General features: G+C 39.9%; 2 protein-coding genes across 2 annotated transcripts; one reads left to right on the forward strand and one right to left on the reverse strand.

Annotated features, from left to right (window-relative positions):
* Positions 1–593: 593 nt before the first annotated feature.
* Positions 594–1,169, forward strand: LOC116118185. The gene is made up of 2 exons (XM_031404155.1): positions 594–696; positions 788–1,169. The coding sequence occupies exons 1-2, from the start codon at positions 630–632 to the stop codon at positions 1,066–1,068; spliced, it is 348 nt and encodes a 115-aa protein (XP_031260015.1). The 5' UTR covers positions 594–629; the 3' UTR covers positions 1,069–1,169.
* Positions 1,170–1,439: 270 nt separating this feature from the next.
* Positions 1,440–3,546, reverse strand: LOC116118193 (alpha-ketoglutarate-dependent dioxygenase alkB homolog 6-like). Its single transcript, XM_031404165.1, has 7 exons — positions 3,339–3,546; positions 3,193–3,253; positions 3,044–3,082; positions 2,499–2,611; positions 2,117–2,360; positions 1,990–2,036; positions 1,440–1,857 (listed from the first exon to the last, which is right to left on the reverse strand). The coding sequence occupies exons 1-7, from the start codon at positions 3,444–3,446 to the stop codon at positions 1,672–1,674; spliced, it is 798 nt and encodes a 265-aa protein (XP_031260025.1). The 5' UTR covers positions 3,447–3,546; the 3' UTR covers positions 1,440–1,671.
* Between the last annotated feature and the right edge of the window lie 17,830 nt (positions 3,547–21,376).

The following is a 21,376-nucleotide window of genomic DNA, read 5'->3' on the forward strand; positions in this document are numbered from 1 at the left end:
CAAACCCAAAAATTTTTCAAATATTGTTTCATATTCTTACTCCACGAGCTATTCGCAGCAAAGGTCGTCCTTCATTGAAAAGAAAGTAATCAAAGGTTGAACAAATTGTTCGTAAAGTAAAAGAGAAGAAATTGCAAAAGCAAGAAAATGAGGATAAAGTTTGAAGGTAAAAACTTAGTAATTATCCATTTTGTTGACTATTTTACTATTTTTATTCCATTTACTGATAAATAACACGGCTTGGGTTATATATTTGCAGGATTGCTGGATATCGAAGCATGTGTGCCTCTTGTAGTTTGTTTAGGACTAATATGGCTGTTACATGAGTAATGTGGTTTCATTTTACCTCTTACATTGTATTACGGTGATTTCTCATGTACTAGCTCTATTTGTATTTTGGCTGTTGAATAGTGATTGAAATTTCAAATATTGTTGAATTTAAATTTGCATATTGGCTGGATTTGGAGAAAATGCAGAATTTTTTTGGTGCAGCTGAATTTTGATCCTGACTTCTCTGGTGCTGCAGCTAGATTGTTGCACTGTGGGCAGATTCCAGGAGTATTTTTGGTGTAGTGCTTGTTTGCTTCAAGTGAAGTGTGGACCTGTTTTTGTGTTTTTTTTTTTGTTTTATGCAGTATCGGGAAATTGCAGATTTTTGGAGTTGTAGCTTCTTGCCGTTTCCAGGAGATTTTCACAGTAAGTGCAGTTTTTTGTGTGTTGGATTTGCAGCTTGGGTCTGCCCTCGAGGTGTTCTGGCTGTTTGGGTATGTTGGTTGTTGTATTGCAGTGGCTGGATTTGGTGCATGGCCAAACAAAGGATTCAGGAGAGCTTTGTTTCCAGATGCAGCAGCAGAAAACTGCATTTTTCCAGTTCCCAGAAGTCTGTTTGGAGCTGCTGCAGCAGAATTCTGGAGTAGCCTGGAGCTGCAGCAGCAGATTTGTGGTTCATTCAGGGGAGTTTGGCTGGTTGTGCAGGGTTTTGTTAAGCAGTTTGGCTGTTTTGTGCAGTGTGTTCTGCAGTTGCAGCTTCAATGCTGCATTTTATTGGCTATTATCCATCCGGTATAGCCTTTTGTGGAGATGGATGCTTAGTGGTGGAAATTTGTCAGATTAGTACATTTTTATTGTTGGTGGCAAGTTAATGAATGAAGTCTCAATGTTGTTTTGGATGGATGCTTCAGTCCGTGAATGTTATGTTATGCTTATAAGGGTGATTTTGCACTCATAAAATATAAATCATGAGATTCACTGGCCAGATTTCTGGTTCCAGAAAACACTACTTGTTATATTATGTAAGCATTTTGTATTATCGTCTAGCTCTGGTCCTTCTGGACATATGTTACCTTATATTTCATGGAACATATACAAGCAGTCTGGCTATATTTAAAACAATAGAATTATGTGTGCCATTGCTACATTGTTTAATACATAAAATAAACTTGAAAGAGAATGAATAGTCATATTGTGTAAAACATAAATATTACAGGATCTGAGGTTTGCTGCTGCCATTGGTGCTTATGCAATGTTTAAGACATCTAAAGTCCTGCTACTTTCACTCAAGTACATCTTTCTTCTAAGTAACTAATAGGCACTGGCTAAATATTTCAAGTGAATGCTCGAAACAGTTATGAACTTGTTAGACTACAGAAACAAAGTACAACTGTGAGAATTCTAAAACTTGAACAGATTTTTGTGAACCTTCAAGACCAATCGACACGTTAATGAAACTCTTGTCTTAGTTCTAGTAATAATCTTGGCGTCTTCATCTCTCATCACTTCAACAGCCTTTTCTGAGCTTGCTAATGGCAAACCAACTTCTTGAGCTGTCAATGCTACAATTTCATTCACATTTACTACCTGAAAAAGGACACGAGAAAAAAAAAAAAAAAAAAAAAAAAGAAGAAGGGGACATGCCAAATCATTCAGAAACACAAGTTAACTTAATAGATATCATATTTTAAATTCATCCATCCAATGTATTAGTCTTACCCCACCATATTCTTGTACATCATTATCTTTAATACCATGCAAGTAATCTGCAAACCAAACAGTGTCGTCAAATTTTCAGGACGGGCATTATCCTAAATCCCCATCCAACCATGAGTTATATACTTGCCTGAGTATGCATCGTCCTTGAAGATCAATAAACTGCAAGGCATCAATAAGACAGAGAAGGGATGGTGATTATCCTTCCACTGATCTGTCTCAAAAACTTCTCCATTAGAATTCTTGTCGTCAACAGTGTTCTTCAATGCGCTTGTGCTTAATCTAAATTTTGAATGAGTGAAATCCATCACAACAGGTGATCCAAGAGACAATATTGCTACCACCGGAAAATATGCAGGTCCATCCTGATGTGGCTGTAATGACAATAATGTTGATAAGGAACTCATGCCCAGATCAAAAATTCAACATAACCAGAAAATAATAATGTCATATTATCATAACTGACATCAAAGAATGAATGAAATAAGATTATAGGAGAGCTCAGTGCAAACCATTATTCCTTGGTTTGGAAGGTATTCATTGGTGAGAATGTGATTGATTGCAGAGGGAAACAGCCCTGATTTTTCATGTATTCGTTGTGTGATCTTTGTTAGCCAAGGAGGCACTACAAGAGAGAGGAAGACAATTACTTTTACATTCACAGAAGTAGTATCCACAAGAGGAAAATTAGATAAGCAGTGAGCAACATGCCATGGCTAACTCAATGTATAATCACCTGACTACCAACCATGAATGACTGCTTGATTAGTGAATAGTAATTTTAGTCTACAGCATCTTAAGATTATCACCCTATCACTCCCTGCTAAGGAATGAATCACCCACTTTTGCTCTGGCTTAACTTGCATCTACTAAGTTCTACAGTGTTGGCAGTTGGGAAAGTTTATGGGTTAAATTTTGAGGATTATGCATACCCCAAATTAAAATTGAAATAAGGAAAGCTATATCAAATATTGATGCAAGATGAGGAATATTTTGAATAGATAAAAGAATGAAGCAAAATTGATAAATATTTAAGCAACTTTCATTTAAATCTTACAATCTTGAGGCAGTAGACCCTTTTCGTGGACAACACCACCTGTTATCATCCATAAGCAGAAAGCAAATTAGTAAAAATTACAGCTTTTAAGAGATTATAGAGAAAATAAAAAAATAAAAAAAGAGAAGCAATGTGAATATGGAACATACCCCAATTCTGTAATCTCCTGCTTTTCAAAGACTTCCACTTTGACACAGGAGCTCCATATATCTAAAGACATGAAAAAGTTAAATTATCAATGAAAAAAACAAAGAAAAATGAAAGAAAATAATGGCTACTACATGGAGATGCTTACATTGTTAAGGAGGTGAGTTTCTTCAGTGGTGGACATGAAGCCGGGAACGTACATGACAGTCGGTATATCCCCAACTCTACACTCATCAAAATCCATTCTTCCTTGCATTACCTGTTCAAAAGTCACTACTTTACTGGCAAAAATATAGAGACAACCTCACACCACGAATTTTAACAGACTGATTTCTTATCGAACGGAAGCTCCTCTTCTTCTTCTTTTTTTTTTTTTTTTTTTAATTTTTAATTTTAATTTATTTATTTATTATTATATTATTATTATTACTTTTTTATCTGTAAGCGCTCTCGTTGAAAGGTGCGGCTGGTAGCGGTCGTCCGCTGGGGTGGTTAGGGTTTCAAATTTTGACGGAGAGATTTTATTAGGGGAATTACAAATTTTGATGGTTAGTTTGTAAAATTTGGGAGAGAATTTGACGAGGGAATTTCATTTAGGGGGCGTTTGGCTCAAGAATGTTAGATTACTGGAAAGATAGATTATATTGGAAAATTACTGGGAATCTTTAAGAAAATATGTTTGGTTAGTTGGTGAGTATGTTATATTAATAGGTTTGGTTATGGGGAATAAATTGGTGGGTATATTATTTAAATTACTAAATTGTCCTCATTTTAAATATTAATATAATATTATTTTTATTATTAATTTTTGAATAATTTCTTTTAACCCCTAATATTTCAGATTTAGCTAAAACACCCCCGCTTATATAAAACTTTAATTTATGATAAAATCACCCCCACCTCCCGCCGCCACCGCGAACCACCGCCGGAGTCCCACCGGAGTCCCTAAAAAAGAAGAAAATTCTGTGGGAGGCTTCGATATGGCCGTTTCCCGCCATATTGATGGTCGAAAACGGCTATATCAGGCCAGATCCCTGGCCATTATCGGCCAGATCTGGACCAGATCTGGCCGTTAATGGCCACAGACCTGGCTGTTAATGGCCAGATCTATTCCGGCCAGATCTGGCCTGATATGACCGTTTTCGGCCATCAATATGGCCAGAAACGGCTATAGCGAAGCCTCTCGGAGCCTTATTGATGGCCGAAAACGGCTATGGCGAAGCCTCCCGGAGCCTTCCACAGAATTTTCTTCTTTTTTAGGGACTCCGACGATTTTCCCGCGGTGGTCCGTGGTGGTTGGCCCACTGTTGGCGGTGGTGGCTGGGTGGCAGTGGTGGTGGTGGCTGGGTGGCAGTGGTGATCTGTAAATAATTTTAAATATAAGGGCATTATTGTCCAAAATTTTAATTAAACAAGGGTAAAATTGAAATAGGATATTAATGTAAATTTGTTTTAAAGTAGGGGTATTATTGTCCAAAATTTTTTTTTAATAAGGGATAAAATTGTAACAAAAAAAGATAACCCTGGTAATCTTAGAATACCTAAGAAAATGAAGATAATCAGATTACCTCAGATATTACCAATAGTAACTACTATTGATATTTGAAGATTACCGGTATCTTATATTACTTGACAACCAAATATGGTAATTAAGTAATATAAGATGATATTACCCTAGTAATCCCACTTAACCCCCAACCAAACGCCCCCTTAGGGTTATCGACAAATTGGGAATTTTGGGTTTGAAATAAAAAAAGTTATTTTAAGTTTTAGAGTATCAAGTAACGTGGCATGCCACATCAATACAAACTTTCTTACAAATAGAGTTTTTCTTCCCCGAGCCTCCCACTGGCTCGATTTGTTTATTCATCAAGCCATTGTGGAGCTCAAGTACATCTTGTTTGGCAACTGTTTTGAAAGCAGTTGCGAGCTTTTTAGAACTTGGGCCCCCCAAGCTCTCCACCAACTCACTTGGGGCTGACCGCAAAGAACCTGCCCCAATCACCCTAGCAAGACCTGCGAGCTGCTTCTTCACTGAAATTATCCGCTGGTTCTTGGCAGCTCTGCGAGTTGTCATCCTTCTTTTTAGGTGCTTCGGCTTGTCGGCCCATATATCTGCAAAAGAAACAGAATTATAAGCAACCTACTAAAGGAAAGACGTAAAAAACGAGCTTTGAACACTTACCTTTCTAAAAAATAGTGTAAAATTTTGCAGGGTCGTTGCAAAAATCGTACGCTTGTAGGTGAGGAAGTGTAATGATTTGGGTGATGTCGTGCTCACTACCAGGAAGCTCGCTAAAACGTTAGAGCCGCTATCGGTTCTCTACGGTGGCAAAGTTCTGGTCGACGTTTACTGTAAGACAAAGAAAATGTTGGGTTAGCTCGGTTGTCTGACTAAAAAACCTTTAGTTTTGTACGAAGACTAGAATACTTACTAGCATCCGAGGCAAAACTGTCGGTCTCCCCAGTTTCATAAAAGAAATATTGGGAATCCCAATTTCCCAACTTTTTTAGGACTCCGACCAAACCATTAAGACACGTTTTCCTCGCTTTGGAGAGGTAATATATCTGGTCTTGACTCTTCTTTAATCTACACAGGTGGACAAGCTTGTCCACCGATAGCTCACCTATCTTGACTATTGAGGTTGTCCTAAAAGTACAAAATTAGCAGCAAACAGTGCATGTGTATATTCATTTGTAGTTGAACCTGAGGGAGTATAGGTTGATATAGGAACTGAGGGGTTATAACCAGGAGTTTTAAAACCTTGATACTCATGATCAAATCGATGATAACATCGTAGAACTTAATGGCATGTCTTCCCACAAACTTGACAAAATAGCTTTGGCCTAAGTAGTCTCTTCCTCTACCTCTGCCTTTTATCATATTTACGTTGAACAAAGGAGTACTAGGAGTAAAGAATTGAGAGGCAACTATATGTTGAGATCAAATAATACCTCATAAATTCTCTGAACTTCCAAACTCAGGAGATCCTAATGTAAAATGAGGAATCATAGCAGTTGAAGCACCACCAGGCAAGGTATTCGAAGAATAAGACCTAGTTTGATGATATTGAGACAATCCTGGTTGAACTGTAGCATGAGAATTCTAAAACATAACTCGTAAAGAGTTCAACGGCTAAGATAAATTATCAAAGGGACTTTACTTAGATGTTAGTAACACAGAGGCCAAGTGATCGTGAAGGTTTGACAAAGCATTGTTTTGTCTTTCTAAGTGCATCTCATGTTTATGAAGGACAAATCGAGCCTTTTAGAGAGTTGCACGACTACTATTAAAGGTCAGATTAGCTACCACTGTATCATACTCCGGTCCTAGACCAACCAGTATGTATAAGAGCAACTCTTCTTCTTCAATTTGTACACCACTTGCTATCAATTCATAACCCAAGTCTTTCATTTGCAAAACATATTCATTAATAGTTAAGACTCTTTTTTTGTAGTATGTAACAGATTCCTCAAATGCAAAGTTCTCGCTTTCAAAAAAGACTGAAAATGTAGCTCCAGTGTGTTCCATATTTCATAGAAACTTGTACATTTAGCTACATGTCTAAACATAGACTCTGAAATTGATAAAATTAACCGGCTCACAAGAAATTGATCAGTTCATTTCCGACTAAAATAGCTAGGGTTTGGTTTCTTCATTAACTGCTCATATTCTGTTGACTTCTCAAATTGAAACACAGAAGGACAAGTGGATTCACCAATAATGAATCCATCAAGCTCATAAAAGGCAAGGGCTGGTAAAATTTGTGAGTGCCAATAAATGTAATTCTTCTCTACTAACTTTATATTGAGTGTTGAAAGAGATGAGTAAGTAGTTGAGCTTGTTGAGTTTGCAAAGCCAGCTTGTTCAATTTCAGATTTCGAACCAGAATTTAACAGCTCATAATTCGAATTAGCCATGGACATTTTTCTAGGCTTTGATACCATGAAAGTAATTTCAAGAGAATCAAGAATGTAAAACACTCGAAGAAGAGAACTTAAAATGCAGAAAATTTGGGTATTTCATTAATTGATTTAGAAGAGAAGACAACTACATTTTTATAGTTTCTTAAAACATAAAACGGTGCGTTTTACATAGCTTCTTGTTTTTCACAATTTAACCTAGACCATGTTAACAAACACACTCCTATAACTTTCTAGTTTTATAAATGTAACCCAGGATCCAGGTTGTAAGCTCTGTCCAATATTCCCCCTTAAACTAAACATCTCTTTAGATCAACAATTCCTGTTTTGTCCAATATTCCCCTTTAAAATATACATCTCTTCAAATACTACACCTATTGTACCTACAATCACCAGAATATCACTTCTTCAAACTTATAAAGGAAGGAGAAAGTATGAGAGAAGAAAAGAGAAAACGTGAAGAAAAAATATGAGTATTTGGAATCCTGAGATCAATAAAATATGAAAATATCTTAGTGGGCTCAATAAAATATAGATAGTTTTAGTGGGGTCAATATAAATTTTAGTGGGATCAAGATTGTTAATGACTATAAGAGTATGAATTTTGTTTGTTTATGTCCATGCTAATACAAATGGCATAATAAGTTGCATTCTTTTTGTTGATGCTTGATTTTGACACCAACTATTCGCACGTGAGAAATACTAAGTGGGCTTAGAAGTCACATGTGATTATGAAAGTATTTATTTTAGTAAAGGGTGAAGAATAATGTTTAAAGTGGTTCGGATGCTCAAAAGGCGAATCTACGTCCATTGATATTGTATCAATAAGACTAAAGTCAGGTCGCATTCAGTGAACTGAGTTATAGTTTAGAGAATACAAGAGAGTGAGAGAGAGAGAGAGTATGTTATTCCACAGTGAAATTAGCCAATCCCACAAATGAGAGAGAAGACCTCTATTTATAGTGGGATGAATCAAGGTAATGATTACTAAATCTGCAAATGGGGTGGATACCATGCAAATCCTTCTCTACGTCCCATTCCTCACCTGCTCGAGTGATTTCCTCGACTTGTGCAGGGATTGGACACGTGGACGGTTTCTAACCATTCGCTGACCTGGCATTCAGCCACTGCACTGACAGGGGCATGCTACTCATGTCATCATGAGACGTGGTCGCGTCTAAACGGTTGCGGAACCTTCCTAAGTTCTGACCACCCCATTTTGACAAGACTATATGTCAAACCTACTTTTTTAGGCATAACAGAAGTCCCCTAGTTTTTAAGGTTTGAGAATCGAACCTTGAGAACTTCACAACTATGCCTTGACTTGCTATGCTCCAAATAACGCCTGATTGATCCGACCTGGCTGTAGGGAGGTCGCTAAACATTTCCCTATGGGCAACCTGAAGTGGTCTCCCTTGGCAAGGTCTACGACCTGGGTCAGACCTTATTTAGTACCGTATTCATGCGCCTCTTATCTTAACCGAGGTCCGCGACTTGGTTATACTTAGCGTATTTTTGCTGAAGGTAAGGAGACACATCGCTTTGCAACTGACATGCGACGAAGAGTGTTTTGTCCTAACGACCTCTTTAGAGTTATCTGTTGTGCTTTGGCAGCTAATCCAATAATGAAGTGCCTTTTACTCTGACAGACATGTCCTATGCGCAATAAGTGTCAGCCATGCGCATTAAATGTAAGTCGTGCTAAAACGACATTTCTTATCAGAGCATTAAAGGCGGATGAGAGCGCATTTAATGTGGAGGAGGGAAACGAGCCATCGCTCGATTATTTCAACGGAAAGAAACGACGATTGAGTTTCTCGAAGCGTGACGGTTACTCTTTTCCGCTGATTGACAACACGTGGTCGCAATCAACGGCGAGAGATGATTTCCGTCTAAATGTCGCTTGGCTTTGGGAAAACCAATCGCCACTTCCTCCACTATAAAATGCCAGGCTCACCTTAAGCAATGTCACAATACTCACTTTTTCAGAAAGTGCAATGAGCTTTCGTGAGACCAGATTCTCCATCCTTCAAATTGGTGCGCCCTTGACGTTTACTGCAGGAAGTTCAATCCCCACACCCAATAGTAAGGAAGATCCTTCCATTACTTTTCTTTTTCTGTTTTGGCGATAACCATGTGATAACGGTGGGCATTTGTGGGTGGTTGAACGGAGAATAGGCTTTCCTCTAGGGTTTGAATCTTTGGGGGTGGTCCTTAAGGATTCTTAGGGTTTTTCTAAGGTTTAAAGAAGACACATTGTTTATCTTTTCTTCCACATCATCATATAAAACTTTGTACGACGATTAAGTAATTCTTGCATGTCGCTCTTTTTCAGACCGTAGAAGAAATTGACCTTTCAGTGACCAGGACAGATGAGGGAACGAGCTCGCCGGTGCAGGACGCCCCAACGGGTCCCTCACAGGAAATCTTGTTGGTAGCCACAGGAGAGGAAATTCAAAAAACGGTCGACCAATACGTAATTATCGTAGATGTCTACCAGCATAGGACGTATACAGCTCGTAATCTGCCAGAGGGAATGGTTGCAATCTCCGAGAACATATTCAATGTGAAGCATTGATTCCCTTTCATCATTTCCTAAGGTCGATCCTCGATCACTTCGGGGTTGTACCTTTACAGCTGACGCCAAACGCTTATATGATAGCCATGGCTATGTATATTGCGTGCGACGAGAACGATCTCGGTGAGCTGACTGCACTAGAGCTCGGTTGCTCGTATTACTTAATGAAGAGCAAAGGCAATGACTCTTTTTACCTCTCGAAGCAATCTACGATCAAGGGAGGGATACACAGTTACCCTAGTAACGTCAAGGCGTATGAGATGAAATTTTTCTTTTTCCATTACGATGGCATTTGCCAGCTTAGGGAGCTGAGTAGGTTTTCCTTTCTTTTACTTGGCGAATTTTCTTTCTTTTAATCTTTGCTAACGAACTCTTTAGTTTCTTCGTAGTAAACAAGACAACCAGGTTGTTGGCTCTCATTGACTTTAACAGAATGACCGCCTTCGGTCTTCTACCCGAACAGAGTTGAGACACGAGGCTGCTCGTGACAACCCCCAAGTTGTGAAAATACGGCTTTTTCAACCTGAAGTGACCTTGGAATCTTTATCGAGTAAGTGTCTGTAACCTTAGCCAACCTTATTGTTTGCATGCAACAAATTATTTTGCTAACGATATTCGCATGCAGTGACCACACCACCCAAAGTGCCTAGGTTGCTGAGAGCTAGGGAGTTCACCTTTCGTCGGGTTGGTGCCACTGGACCAGCAGGGGTAGCCCCCAACGGTCCCCTCGTTGGGGGTGTTAGTATATGCCGTAGGAACCAATCGTGTTGTCGATTTGAGGACATTATATTTTGTAAATGTATTATGAATAAAAGAAAGTGTTCTTATTTCACATGTTGATTTTCTGCTTCATTTATATTATATTATATTTAATATTGCATGTGAAATGTCCGGATGACACGGATCTTCAGAAGATAAAATCATCAAAGAATTCCCTCCGCAAGTAATGTTAATTGGGCAATAACATTGCATAGTAGGTATGCTGAATGTCTCCATTGAATATCATGTGATGGTATTAGTGTAGGTGATTATAAGAGGTATGTCACTAAGGCATTAGCATGGATAAACGGTTAGTGAATTGTTTATCGAATACGACCGATTATGATGAATCACATGGATATGGTCAATGATGCATTGTAGGATCGTGCTAGTGTATCACTGATTCTTAGACTTGAGACATCGCGGTTGGATTCAACATAGGATGCATATGGTTCATATGGTGTATAAGCACGAGACTAGTCATGTCTTGTGTAATAAGCCGGTTTGGTCATATGTTATTCATGTGTGAGGACAAGTGATGGTCAAGATGGGATCCGTTAACTCAAAATAGTTCGATCTCGAGTTCCCAAACGAATGTCAATAAACATTGGAAAAGGGAAATCTCTGGCCAGAGTATAATGAATGTCAGATGAAAAGTAGTTTCATGTTGACGAGTTCCATTGTATCGATTGACAATTCGATTAAGGATTAAGTTAAAGGTTTTGACATACCATGAATAGACCTGGCAAAACGGGTGGGTGGGCAGGGTACGGGTCGGGTCAAACGGGTACGGGTCCTTATATGGGTCTAAAATATTGGACCCGTGCCCTACCCTATACGGGTACGGGTGGACCCGTTTTTTCTCTTTTCGGATTTTAGTTTTTACAGTTTTACCCCTAATAGTTTTCAATTATGACAGTTACACCACCAAAATTGGTGAATGACCATTCGCATCTGTTTGTTTGTTTATTAAAAGTGAGCATTTATTTATCAAACTCATTAAAGGATTAAATATAAGCTTTGAGTTATGAGCCAAGTGATATATTTTAGATAAATATTATGGCCTCCTTCAACAGAGATAATAGATAAATAAATTAATCCAGTATCTTGTACATATTATTTTGTTTCTTTACTTTGTTACTTTAGTTTATTATACATTGTAACATTATCAACACGAAACTCTAACCAAGGGAAACATTTTATATTTCATTTCTCTAATTCTCATGGTTATATATATATATATATTTATTTATTTTCACTAGCAGCTATTAAAAAAAAAAAAAAAAACACAAATGAAAAAGGGGATGAAAATGTACCCAACAAGCCAAAATCTATGGCATGAAATGAAAGCCAATATCCCAGCTTATGTATATACAACATTACCAAAATTCACTAACAACACTCGGATTAAGAAAGAATGAACAAAATCCAGAAATAACATGATAGACAATAACAACAGTTAAAAACTCTAAATCTTCTCTCTTATTTCAAGCATTATTGAAAAAAATTGCCATATCCATTCACCATATTTCAGAACATATCAACATGGAATCACACACAAGTATTAAACATAATCTAATCCACTCATAACCTTACACTAAATGAACACCTAGAAAAAAATACGAAGAAAATCAAGAAATACCCAAATAAGAAAACTTGAAGATAACACAACCCATTTGTATATTAATCCTTAACAATCTAAGAACTTTAAAATCCCAAATATTTCAAAAAATAAAAAGGAAAAAGACAAAACCCATATGGCTAAAGCTATAATACATTGCGAAGAGAGAAATGCATAAAAAATTAAAAAGTAAAGTTGTTAATTTCTTGCAGCACTCGAATTGTTTACCAACGTCAGAGAGAGGAGATGAGCTAACAAGGATGAGTTGATTGATGAAGTGATGAGAGATTGAGAGGCGGAGACTTGAGTTGCTGAGAGTTGAGAGATGAATTGTTTACCAGCGTCATAGAGAGGAGATGAGCCGACAAGGATGAGTTGACTGATGAAGTGATGAGAGATTGAGAGGCGGAGACTTGAGTTGCTGAGAGTTGAGAGATGAGATGCGGCCGCGATAGAGTAACTGAGACTGAGAGTGAGAGATGAGAGGCGCGCGTGATAAAAATTAAAATTAGGGATTCATTTTAGATTTGGAAAAACGGGTACCCACAGGTTCACTCGTATAACCCATCAGTTATACGGGCTGGGCCGGGTACGGGTCTAAAAAAATTGGGTATAATATTTTGGACCTGTACCCTATATTTTTTACCCGGGTACGGGTCAACTCGCGGGTCTACACCCGTTTTGCCAAGTCTAACCATGAACCATTCTTAATCAGGATTAGATAATGGAAGGATTTGACTACACGGTGCGTACGATCAGAATAGGTTCATTGGAGTTTACACTTCATTGTGGTTTAAGGGTTATGGAACATTGCTAGACGTCTACCATAATCAATGGGAGTTTCGATTAAAAAGAATTATAACGAAACATATCAAAATCAGATATTGGGCCCACGGCTAGATCACAATGCACCAAAATGGTCACACATAAAACCAAGCTCAAGGAGAGAGAGTAATACATATCATTAATCAGATTAATGATGTTCAGACGTAAACGGTTACATCTGAATTAATGTATTGGTGAGAAATGATTATCCATGAATAACTAGCACTAACCAAGGGTAATAAGGATTTATTAAATATTATTATTGAATTGGATTCAATGATGGGGGCAAAAGTGCATTGGTTTTATTCTAAAGGGTTAGAATATTTAGTGGAATTAAAATTTGGTCTAATTATGAATTAACCATAAAACCAAGGACTTGACATAAATGTTTATTCTCAAGTTAATTTTAAATTGTTTGAGGCCTTCCCAAAACAACTTAAAATTACACTTTGTGCCCATGGTATATAAATTAAGTTTTATACCATTTTAATTGAATTGAATCAATTAAAGCAAAATCACTCTCTCATTTTCTCTCTCACTCTCTCGGCCCTCTCTTCCTTGACTTGTGTGGATCAGATTTTGAGGTTCTTCAAGTTCACTTGAAGAACTAAGATTCCAAGAAAGAAGATTCAAGTGTTGAATAGCAAAGGAGTAGGTAATATTTCATCCTTACCTTGAAATTTTTTGGGCTTATGTGTTATGTTTGTGTTCTACCTTGTATCCATCATCTTGTTCATCCATGTTACACCATTTCCATATCCAAAATCCATGAATCCCAATAAGAGGGACGCCAGCAGGGGCGCCGACTCAGCCAACAGATGCTTCCTAGCCTGCGACTGCTCATCCTAAGCAGAAGACCGTGGCCCAGAAATCTAAGAAGTGGAAGCAGCTTCTAGTCGAGGAGTCAGAGTCTGAGCCGAATGGCTTGGGCATTCAGCCTGGGGGGTCGCAGCCTTACCAGGCCTTCCGCTCGGGAGGGCACCCCAAGGGCACGACCGGTATTACAATTGCCCTTAAGGGTCCGCACAGGGGGCAAGGAGAGGTCGTGGCTCCTGGGAGGAGAGTGGGCAAGGAACCAGTGGGCAAGACACCACCTGTCGCGGGGACGGGCATGCCTATGTTGGATTTTATGGGGCAATTCCCGGAGTACTTGCAGCCAATGATGTTCACCCTTTTAGAGTGCCAACTCGCAGAGGATTTTGAGTAGTTCGTGGCCTCTAACCCTGTGGACCTGATGACCATGGCATTTTAGCTGCAAAGACAGGTAAGAGGGTTCATCCTCATTCGAGGGCTTTCTTATATTTCCCTTACTTTTTCAGTGGAAAGGAATTTAACCCCCTGTTCCCTTTGCTATGCAGTCCTTGCTCGCCATACACTTGGCCCAACAGAAGACTCAACTGGGAGCCGCTTAGGGGCTCATTGAGCTGAAAGAAGAGAACGTGCGGCTGAAATAGGACTTAAAGGCTACACAGACACAGATGAACCTATCCACCATTCAGACGAACCAATATCTGTCGGAGAGGAATGCTGCACTCTACACGGTGGATTTCCTGAAGGCCGAGCTGGAGAAGCGGGGTGAGGATGTCAAAGAGCTCAAAAGGACAGTGCCCAGACTCACCAAGTAGGCTGGTGAGAAAGAGCTGGAGTTACGAACGAACTTCGAGTGGGCCTTGTGAGTAGAACAGGACAGGGCGTAGCTATGGGAAACCTCCAAGAAGTAGATGTGAGCACTTGAAGTAGAACTTCAATTGTCCTAGGGACGTGTCGCTTCGTTAACCGAAGAAATGAAGCGACAAGAGCTAAAAATTGAGAGGAGAGCTACCGACTGATCGATCTAGTCCATTTATGCCCTGCGACCAAAGAATCTGAACATAGACCTTACCGACCTCTCGGATGACTACCAGACGATCATCACTTCCATGACACAGGCTGATGACAAGGAGGAAGGTCAGGGGCCTGATCCAGGGGACGAGCATTCGGAGGAGTATGTCTCGGAGGAACTTACGGTCAACCAAGTGGTCGACGACTAACCTGGAGATACTAAGGTCGCACCTTCGGGACTTGGGAAAGAAGGCCAGTGATGGTTTCTACTTCTACTTTTCATAATTGTTCATGTGCTCGCATATCTTTATTTGTTTTTCAATTTATGATAAATAAAGAGACTATTTCCTTAATTATTCGTGACTACTTATAATTTTTCGTATATCACAAATATTACACATATGGACACAAGGTCGCTTTCTAACTATTTGCGATAGTATTTGTACAAACGATACATATGCGAACAGAAAGACATACATGCGAGAAATAATATTACATAAGAGTTATCTTATTTACAAGGCTAAAAAGAGCAAATCTTTACAAGGAATTTAGAAAATGAGTTTGGAATTATTGATAATAGGGGAGATTATGTTCAACATTCCAAGCTCACGGTACTTTGTAACCGTTAAGCCTTTTAAGGTGATAAGTCCCCGGTCGTATCACCTTAGCGATACGGTATGGACCTTCCCAATTTGACCCCAATACTCCCGCACTTGGTTTTCTTGTACCAAGAAGGACTTCTTTCAGAACAAGGTCGCCGACCTAGAATTCTCTTCTCCTAACCTTAGAGTCGAAGAACCTTTTCGTGCACTGTTGGTAGGCTGTTATTCTCAGCTAAGCCTTGCTACGATGCTCTTCAACTAGATCCAGACTTGCACACATAAGCGTTTCATTGTCTGTTTCATTGAACATGTCTTTCCGAAGTGAACCAGTCCCTACTTCCACTGGGATCATTGTCTCGCAGCCATATGTTAGCGAGAAGAGTGTTTTTGAAGTAGAGGTTCTTGAAGATTGTCCTGTATGCCCATAGGACTTTTGGGAGGTTGTCGACCCAATTACCCTTGGCAACGCCAAGTTTGGCTTTCAAAGTATGCTTGATGGTCTTGTTGACAGCTTCAACCTGGCCATTTGCTTGCGGTCTTGCGACTGAGATGAACTTTTTATGGATTTTCAGCTCATCACAAAACTGCTTGAATTCCTCATTATCGAACTGTTTCCCATTATCAAAGATGAGGGTATAAGGAATTCCGTAGTGGCACACTTTGTTTTTGAAGACGAAGTCCTTGAGCTTTTTGGATGTGATCACGACCAAGGGTTCGGCCTTGGCCTACTTGGTGAAGTAATCCACTGCGACCACCGCATACTTGACCCCTCCCCTGGCATGGGTCTAATAAGATTGATTCCCCACATAGAGAATGGCCAAGGGCTGGTCATGGTTATCAACTGGTGGGAAGGAGCTCGCGGTATGTTCGTGAACCGTTGGCACTTGTCACACTTTTTTACAAAGTTAAAGGTATCCTCTTGGAGTAGGGGCCAGTAATACCTTTGACGAACAACTTTGTTGGCGAAGGATCATGCGACAGTGTGATTACCGCAGATCCCTTCATGTATCTCCCTCATGATGTAGTATGTTTCCTCATCGGCTACACATCGGAGGAGAGGGTCGCTAAACCCTCGCTTTTACAATTGATCTCCTATAAGTGTGTAACGAGCAGCTTTAGTTCGCATGGTTCTTGCCTCGATCTTGTCATTGGGTAAGGTTCCATCCCGGAGATACTAAATAATTGGGATCATCCAAAAAACTAACTCTGTCACATTCACAGCTTGTTTAGGTGAGTTGATACTAGGGATCTCTATGAACCAAACAGGAATAATTTCTGGCACATCTGAGTCCAGCGATGAGGCTATCTTTGCCAAGGCATCTACGACAGAGTTACTATCTCTGGGGATCTGCGTGATCGTGAAGTGCTTGAATGACTCGAGCGCAACCTTAGCTTTCTTTAGATAATTGATCATGTTTTCTTCCTTGGCCTGATACTCCCCTAAGATCTGGTTACCAACCAGCATAGAGTCGCTATGAATGCTGATCGCGATTGATAACATTTCTTTTGCCAACCGCAGACCAGCTAGCAGAGCTTCATACTCAGCCTCGTTGTTGGTCGCTTTGATCCCAAATCGAAGAATACCGTGGATGCGAGTCCCTTTGGGACTAAAGAGGAGAAGGCCTATCCCGTCCCTTTTCCTGTTCGAGGATCCATCGACATAGAGGTTCCAGGTCGATAGATTCTGAACGGTTTCTTAGGTGACTTCGCTGGCCTGTTGCTCTGATTCCTTAACCGGTTGATATGAGAATTCTGAAATGAAATCGGTAACAACCTACCCTTTAATGATTGCTTTCGGTCTATACTGCAGATCGAACTGACTCAGTTCCATAGCCCACTTGAGCAACTTACCCAAAGCCTCCGGTTTCTAGAAGACTTGCTTAAGTGGATAGTTGATCAATACATGGATTGTGTGGGCGTGGAAATAAGGTCGCAACTTCCTAGAGGTGATCAGCAAGGCATAAGCTAACTGCTTTATTTCTGGATACCGCATTTCAGCATCCAACAGACATCTGCTCGCATAATATACTAGCCATTGGACCTTGTCTTCTTCCTGAATTAGAGTTACACTGACCGCATATTGAGAGACGGACAAATACAGAAAAAGAATTTCTTGAGGGAGAGGCTTGGACAGAAGAGGTGGCTTTTCGAGGTGCTCTTTAATGCTTTGGAAAGTTTGTTCGCACTCGAGAGTCCATTCGAACTTCTTTTTAGCCTTGAGTATATTAAAGAATGGCAAACAACGATCCGTTGCCTTTGATATGAAGCGACTAAGTGCCGCTATTCGCCCATTGAGGCTCTAAATCTATTTTCGGTTGGTTGGGCTTTTCATATCAAAGAGATCTTGGATCTTTTCAAGGTTAGTTTCTATTCCCCTCTGGTTAACCATATATCCCAAGAATTTTCCTGAGGATACTTTGAACGAACACTTGAGAGGATTGAGCTTCATTCTGTACGTCCGGAGTATACTGAACATCTCAGCCAGATCCGCTATGTGATCTGAAGCGACGTGCGATTTGACCAGCATGTCATCAACATAGACTTCCATTGATTTTCTAATCTGCTTAGAAAACATTCGGTCAACCAGTCGCTGGTAAGTCGCCTCAGCGTTCTTTAGGTCGACGGGTATAACCTTGTAGCAATATAGCCCTTAATATGTAACAAAAGAGGTATGCTTTTCGTCCGACGTATACATCAGAATCTGATTATACCTCGAGTAGGCATCCATAAAACTTAGCAGCTCGTGCTCAGAGGTGGCATCAACGAGCTGGCCGATTCTTGGCAAGGGAATGCTGTCCTTAGGACATGCTTTGTTGAGGTCGGTGAAGTCAACGTAGGTCCGTCATTTGCCATTAGGCTTTTTTACCAAGACCGGGTTGACAACCCAGCTCGGGTAGAGTGCATCCCGAATGAATCCGTTTAGGAGAAGATTATCTATCTTCATTTTTAAGGCAACGTATCGCTCCGGATTCATTGTTCTGCTCTTCTAGTAGACCGGCCTAACCTCACTATTGATATTCAGGGCATGACATATGATATTCAAGCTGATCCTGACCATGTCGGCATGAGTCCATGTGAACACGTTGATATCTTCCCTAAGGAAGCTGGTCATGTCGTTAGTGAGCTGAGGGTTGAGATTACTTCTAATTCTCAATACTCGGCTTGCCCTGATCGACCGATACTTCAGATAGGTCCTCAACCGGCCCACTGCAAGGGTATTCCTGGATACAAGGGTCCATGTTGTCCTCAACTGGGCCAGGCTGTGGCTCGATCCTACTGATCGCCATTACCTGTTCAAGGATGCCGATTGGAGTTCCTTTTCCCTTGTACGCCATCTGCATTGCCCTTACATAACAGTCGCGAGATGTGCATTGAGATCCACTTACTTCCCCTATCCCCGTCAGGGTAGGGAACTTCATCTTTAGATGGTAGATCGAGGTGACTGCTTTGAAGCTTCGTAATAGAGGTCATCTTAAGATGCCATTGAAAGCAGATGGATAGTCCACTACTAGGAACTCAGTCATTTTGGTCATTTCGTCGGTATCACCTAACGTGACCGAGAGCGAGATCGTCCCCTTGGGAATGAGATGATCCCCAGTGAAACCATACAGAGGGATGGAGGCGGGCTTCAGGTCAGCCTCATCTAGTTTCATCATTTCAAAAGCTCGCTGGAATAAGATGTTCACGACGCTTCCATTGTTCACCAACATTTTGTGTACCTCACACCACTCTATTTCAGGCGTGTTGACGAGAGCATCGTCGTAGGGATGATGCAATCGTACTGTGTCTTTTTTAGAGAATGTGATTTTCTCCTCTCTACGAACCTTTGTTGGTTGCGGCGTCGTGCTCATCACACTTATGGGGTCATGACGGGCTGTGCAGGCATACCTTTCATGAGCACCTCGCGAATTCCCTACGAGATGTGGTCCCCCAAAGATGATCCCTACACTGTAGAGACCTTTGCGACCATGACGCTTCTTTCCTGGTTCCTCTTGATTTTTCTCCCGAATGGGAGCAGAATCATCAACATACTCTTTGAAGTGCCCCTGCTTAATGAGGTCCTCAATTGCTTGCTTGAGGGCCCGACACTTGTTGGTGAGGTGCCCATTATCCTGATGATAACGATAGTACTTTTTTATCATTTTTGGCTGAAGAGGGATTTTTCATGGGCTCAGGCTCTCCGAGCAAACCAGCTTCCTCTAACTTATCCAGAATAGTCGATACTGAGGCATTCAAAAGGGTGTATTGACTCTTGTCACGATTGCGATAAGGAACTGGGACGTAGGATTTCTTGGGCTTATATCGCTGCTTCTTTCCTTTTCGTTGATCGTCATTAGCCCATCTGCGATCAGCACTCCTATTCTCCCTCCGATCGGGAGCACTGCCCGAAGGACCAGGGTCGTGGCGGTTGAGCATAGCTGATAAGTTACATAATTTGAGTGTTTTTAAGGTTGTTTTGATGTTAGTTTAGTTAACTTCTCATTTGTTTCCTTTGTTTTTATGTTTGTTTTTGTTAAGTTTAAGATATGAATGGTTACCTATTGATTTGGATAACTTTTATGTTTTTTTAGGCTTTGATTAAGTAGATTGGAGTATTGGAATGAAATTGGGACTTAAAGCTTGAAGAAGTTGAGATTGCGCTTCAGTCTTGAAGGCCACGGCAATGCCTTGGTAGTTCACCATGGCCATGGTGATGGAACAAAGAGAAAACAAAGAGACCAGGAAGCACCATGACCTAGGCTGTGGTGACTTAAATTCGGCTACGGCCAGGTTGTGGCGGAAACTATTAGCGCGTTTTTATCAGTTTTTCTTTCCTTTTTCACTTAGGAATCTTTTGGGTATTTAAGTATAATTGAGATCAGTTGTCAAGGGACGAATTTTGTATATTTTTTAGAGGAGAATACGCATTCTTGTGTCTTGAAGACTGAAGATCAGATTTAAGAGTTTGATTTTTATTTTTTTTCAATTCTTATTATGTTTTCTTTCTTCTTTATTTATTTTTTTGTTCTTAGGATGGAGTAAATCTCTTTTGTTAGGGGAGGATGAAGCCCTAATTATGTTTTGAACAATTTTTATTCTTAATACCAGATTTATGTTTATGAATTTGTGCAAGAGTTTAGGTTTAATGCTTTATGAATGTTGGATTGATTCAATTACCTTGATGATGTTTTCAATAGAGAAGTTAGGGTTTATTGCTTAATTCATATTCATAACTGTTCTATGGGAATAATATTGCATAATATATTAAAACTAGAAGTAATTGAATAGAGATTCTAGGATTAATTTGTGGTCCATCTAATTCATAACCGAATAGGGCGAATTAGTCGTAAGGGATTGATGAATTTATGCTTCTTAATTTCAGAGTAACCGAATAGGGATCTGTATTAAGTTGAATATTATGCCTGAATAAGGATAATTGGCCTTAGAAGAATCCTACCAATTCATAGCACAAACAGGTATTAAGAGTGGTTGTCAAGCATAATTAGGGGGAAATCTGTACCCTAACTTCATTAATATTGCAAAGTTCATCACATTATTTATTTGTTTAATTTAGTTATTTTTAATCCGTTACTTTTACACTCTAAGATTTCGTTTTCTCAAATAACGTGTAAGTAGTTTTAGGTAATTACAAATATTTGCTTTGATCTCTGTGAGACGATACTCAAACTCATCACTTTATTACTTGAACACGACTAGTGCACTTGCTAAGGTTGATTTAGTCACATCAGCAGCCACAGAGTTTTCAATGCAGAGGTACTTTTCTGTAAGGTTGTAAAAACGGGTAAGGGAAACATCGTCCTCAGATTGCAGCTCCTTCCACAAGTCTGTTTGTGGGTGAACTCTCGCAATAATGAGAGTCTGAACGGACTCTTTGGGAGTGTGAGCTACCTTGTGGAGCTCCCTGTGGAACCTATCAATATAAGATTGGAGGGGCTCATCTCTCTCTTTCCTTATGTTGCTCAAGTAGCTTAGCGGCATTGAGAACTTCTTATTCGCCTGGAAGTGTCTCAACAATGTCAAGCTCATTTGAGGCCACGAGCTGACAAATCCTGCTA

Source organism: Pistacia vera, unplaced genomic scaffold (genome assembly GCF_008641045.1).
Source record: "Pistacia vera cultivar Batoury unplaced genomic scaffold, PisVer_v2 Contig124, whole genome shotgun sequence".
Classification (NCBI taxonomy): domain Eukaryota; kingdom Viridiplantae; phylum Streptophyta; class Magnoliopsida; order Sapindales; family Anacardiaceae; genus Pistacia; species Pistacia vera.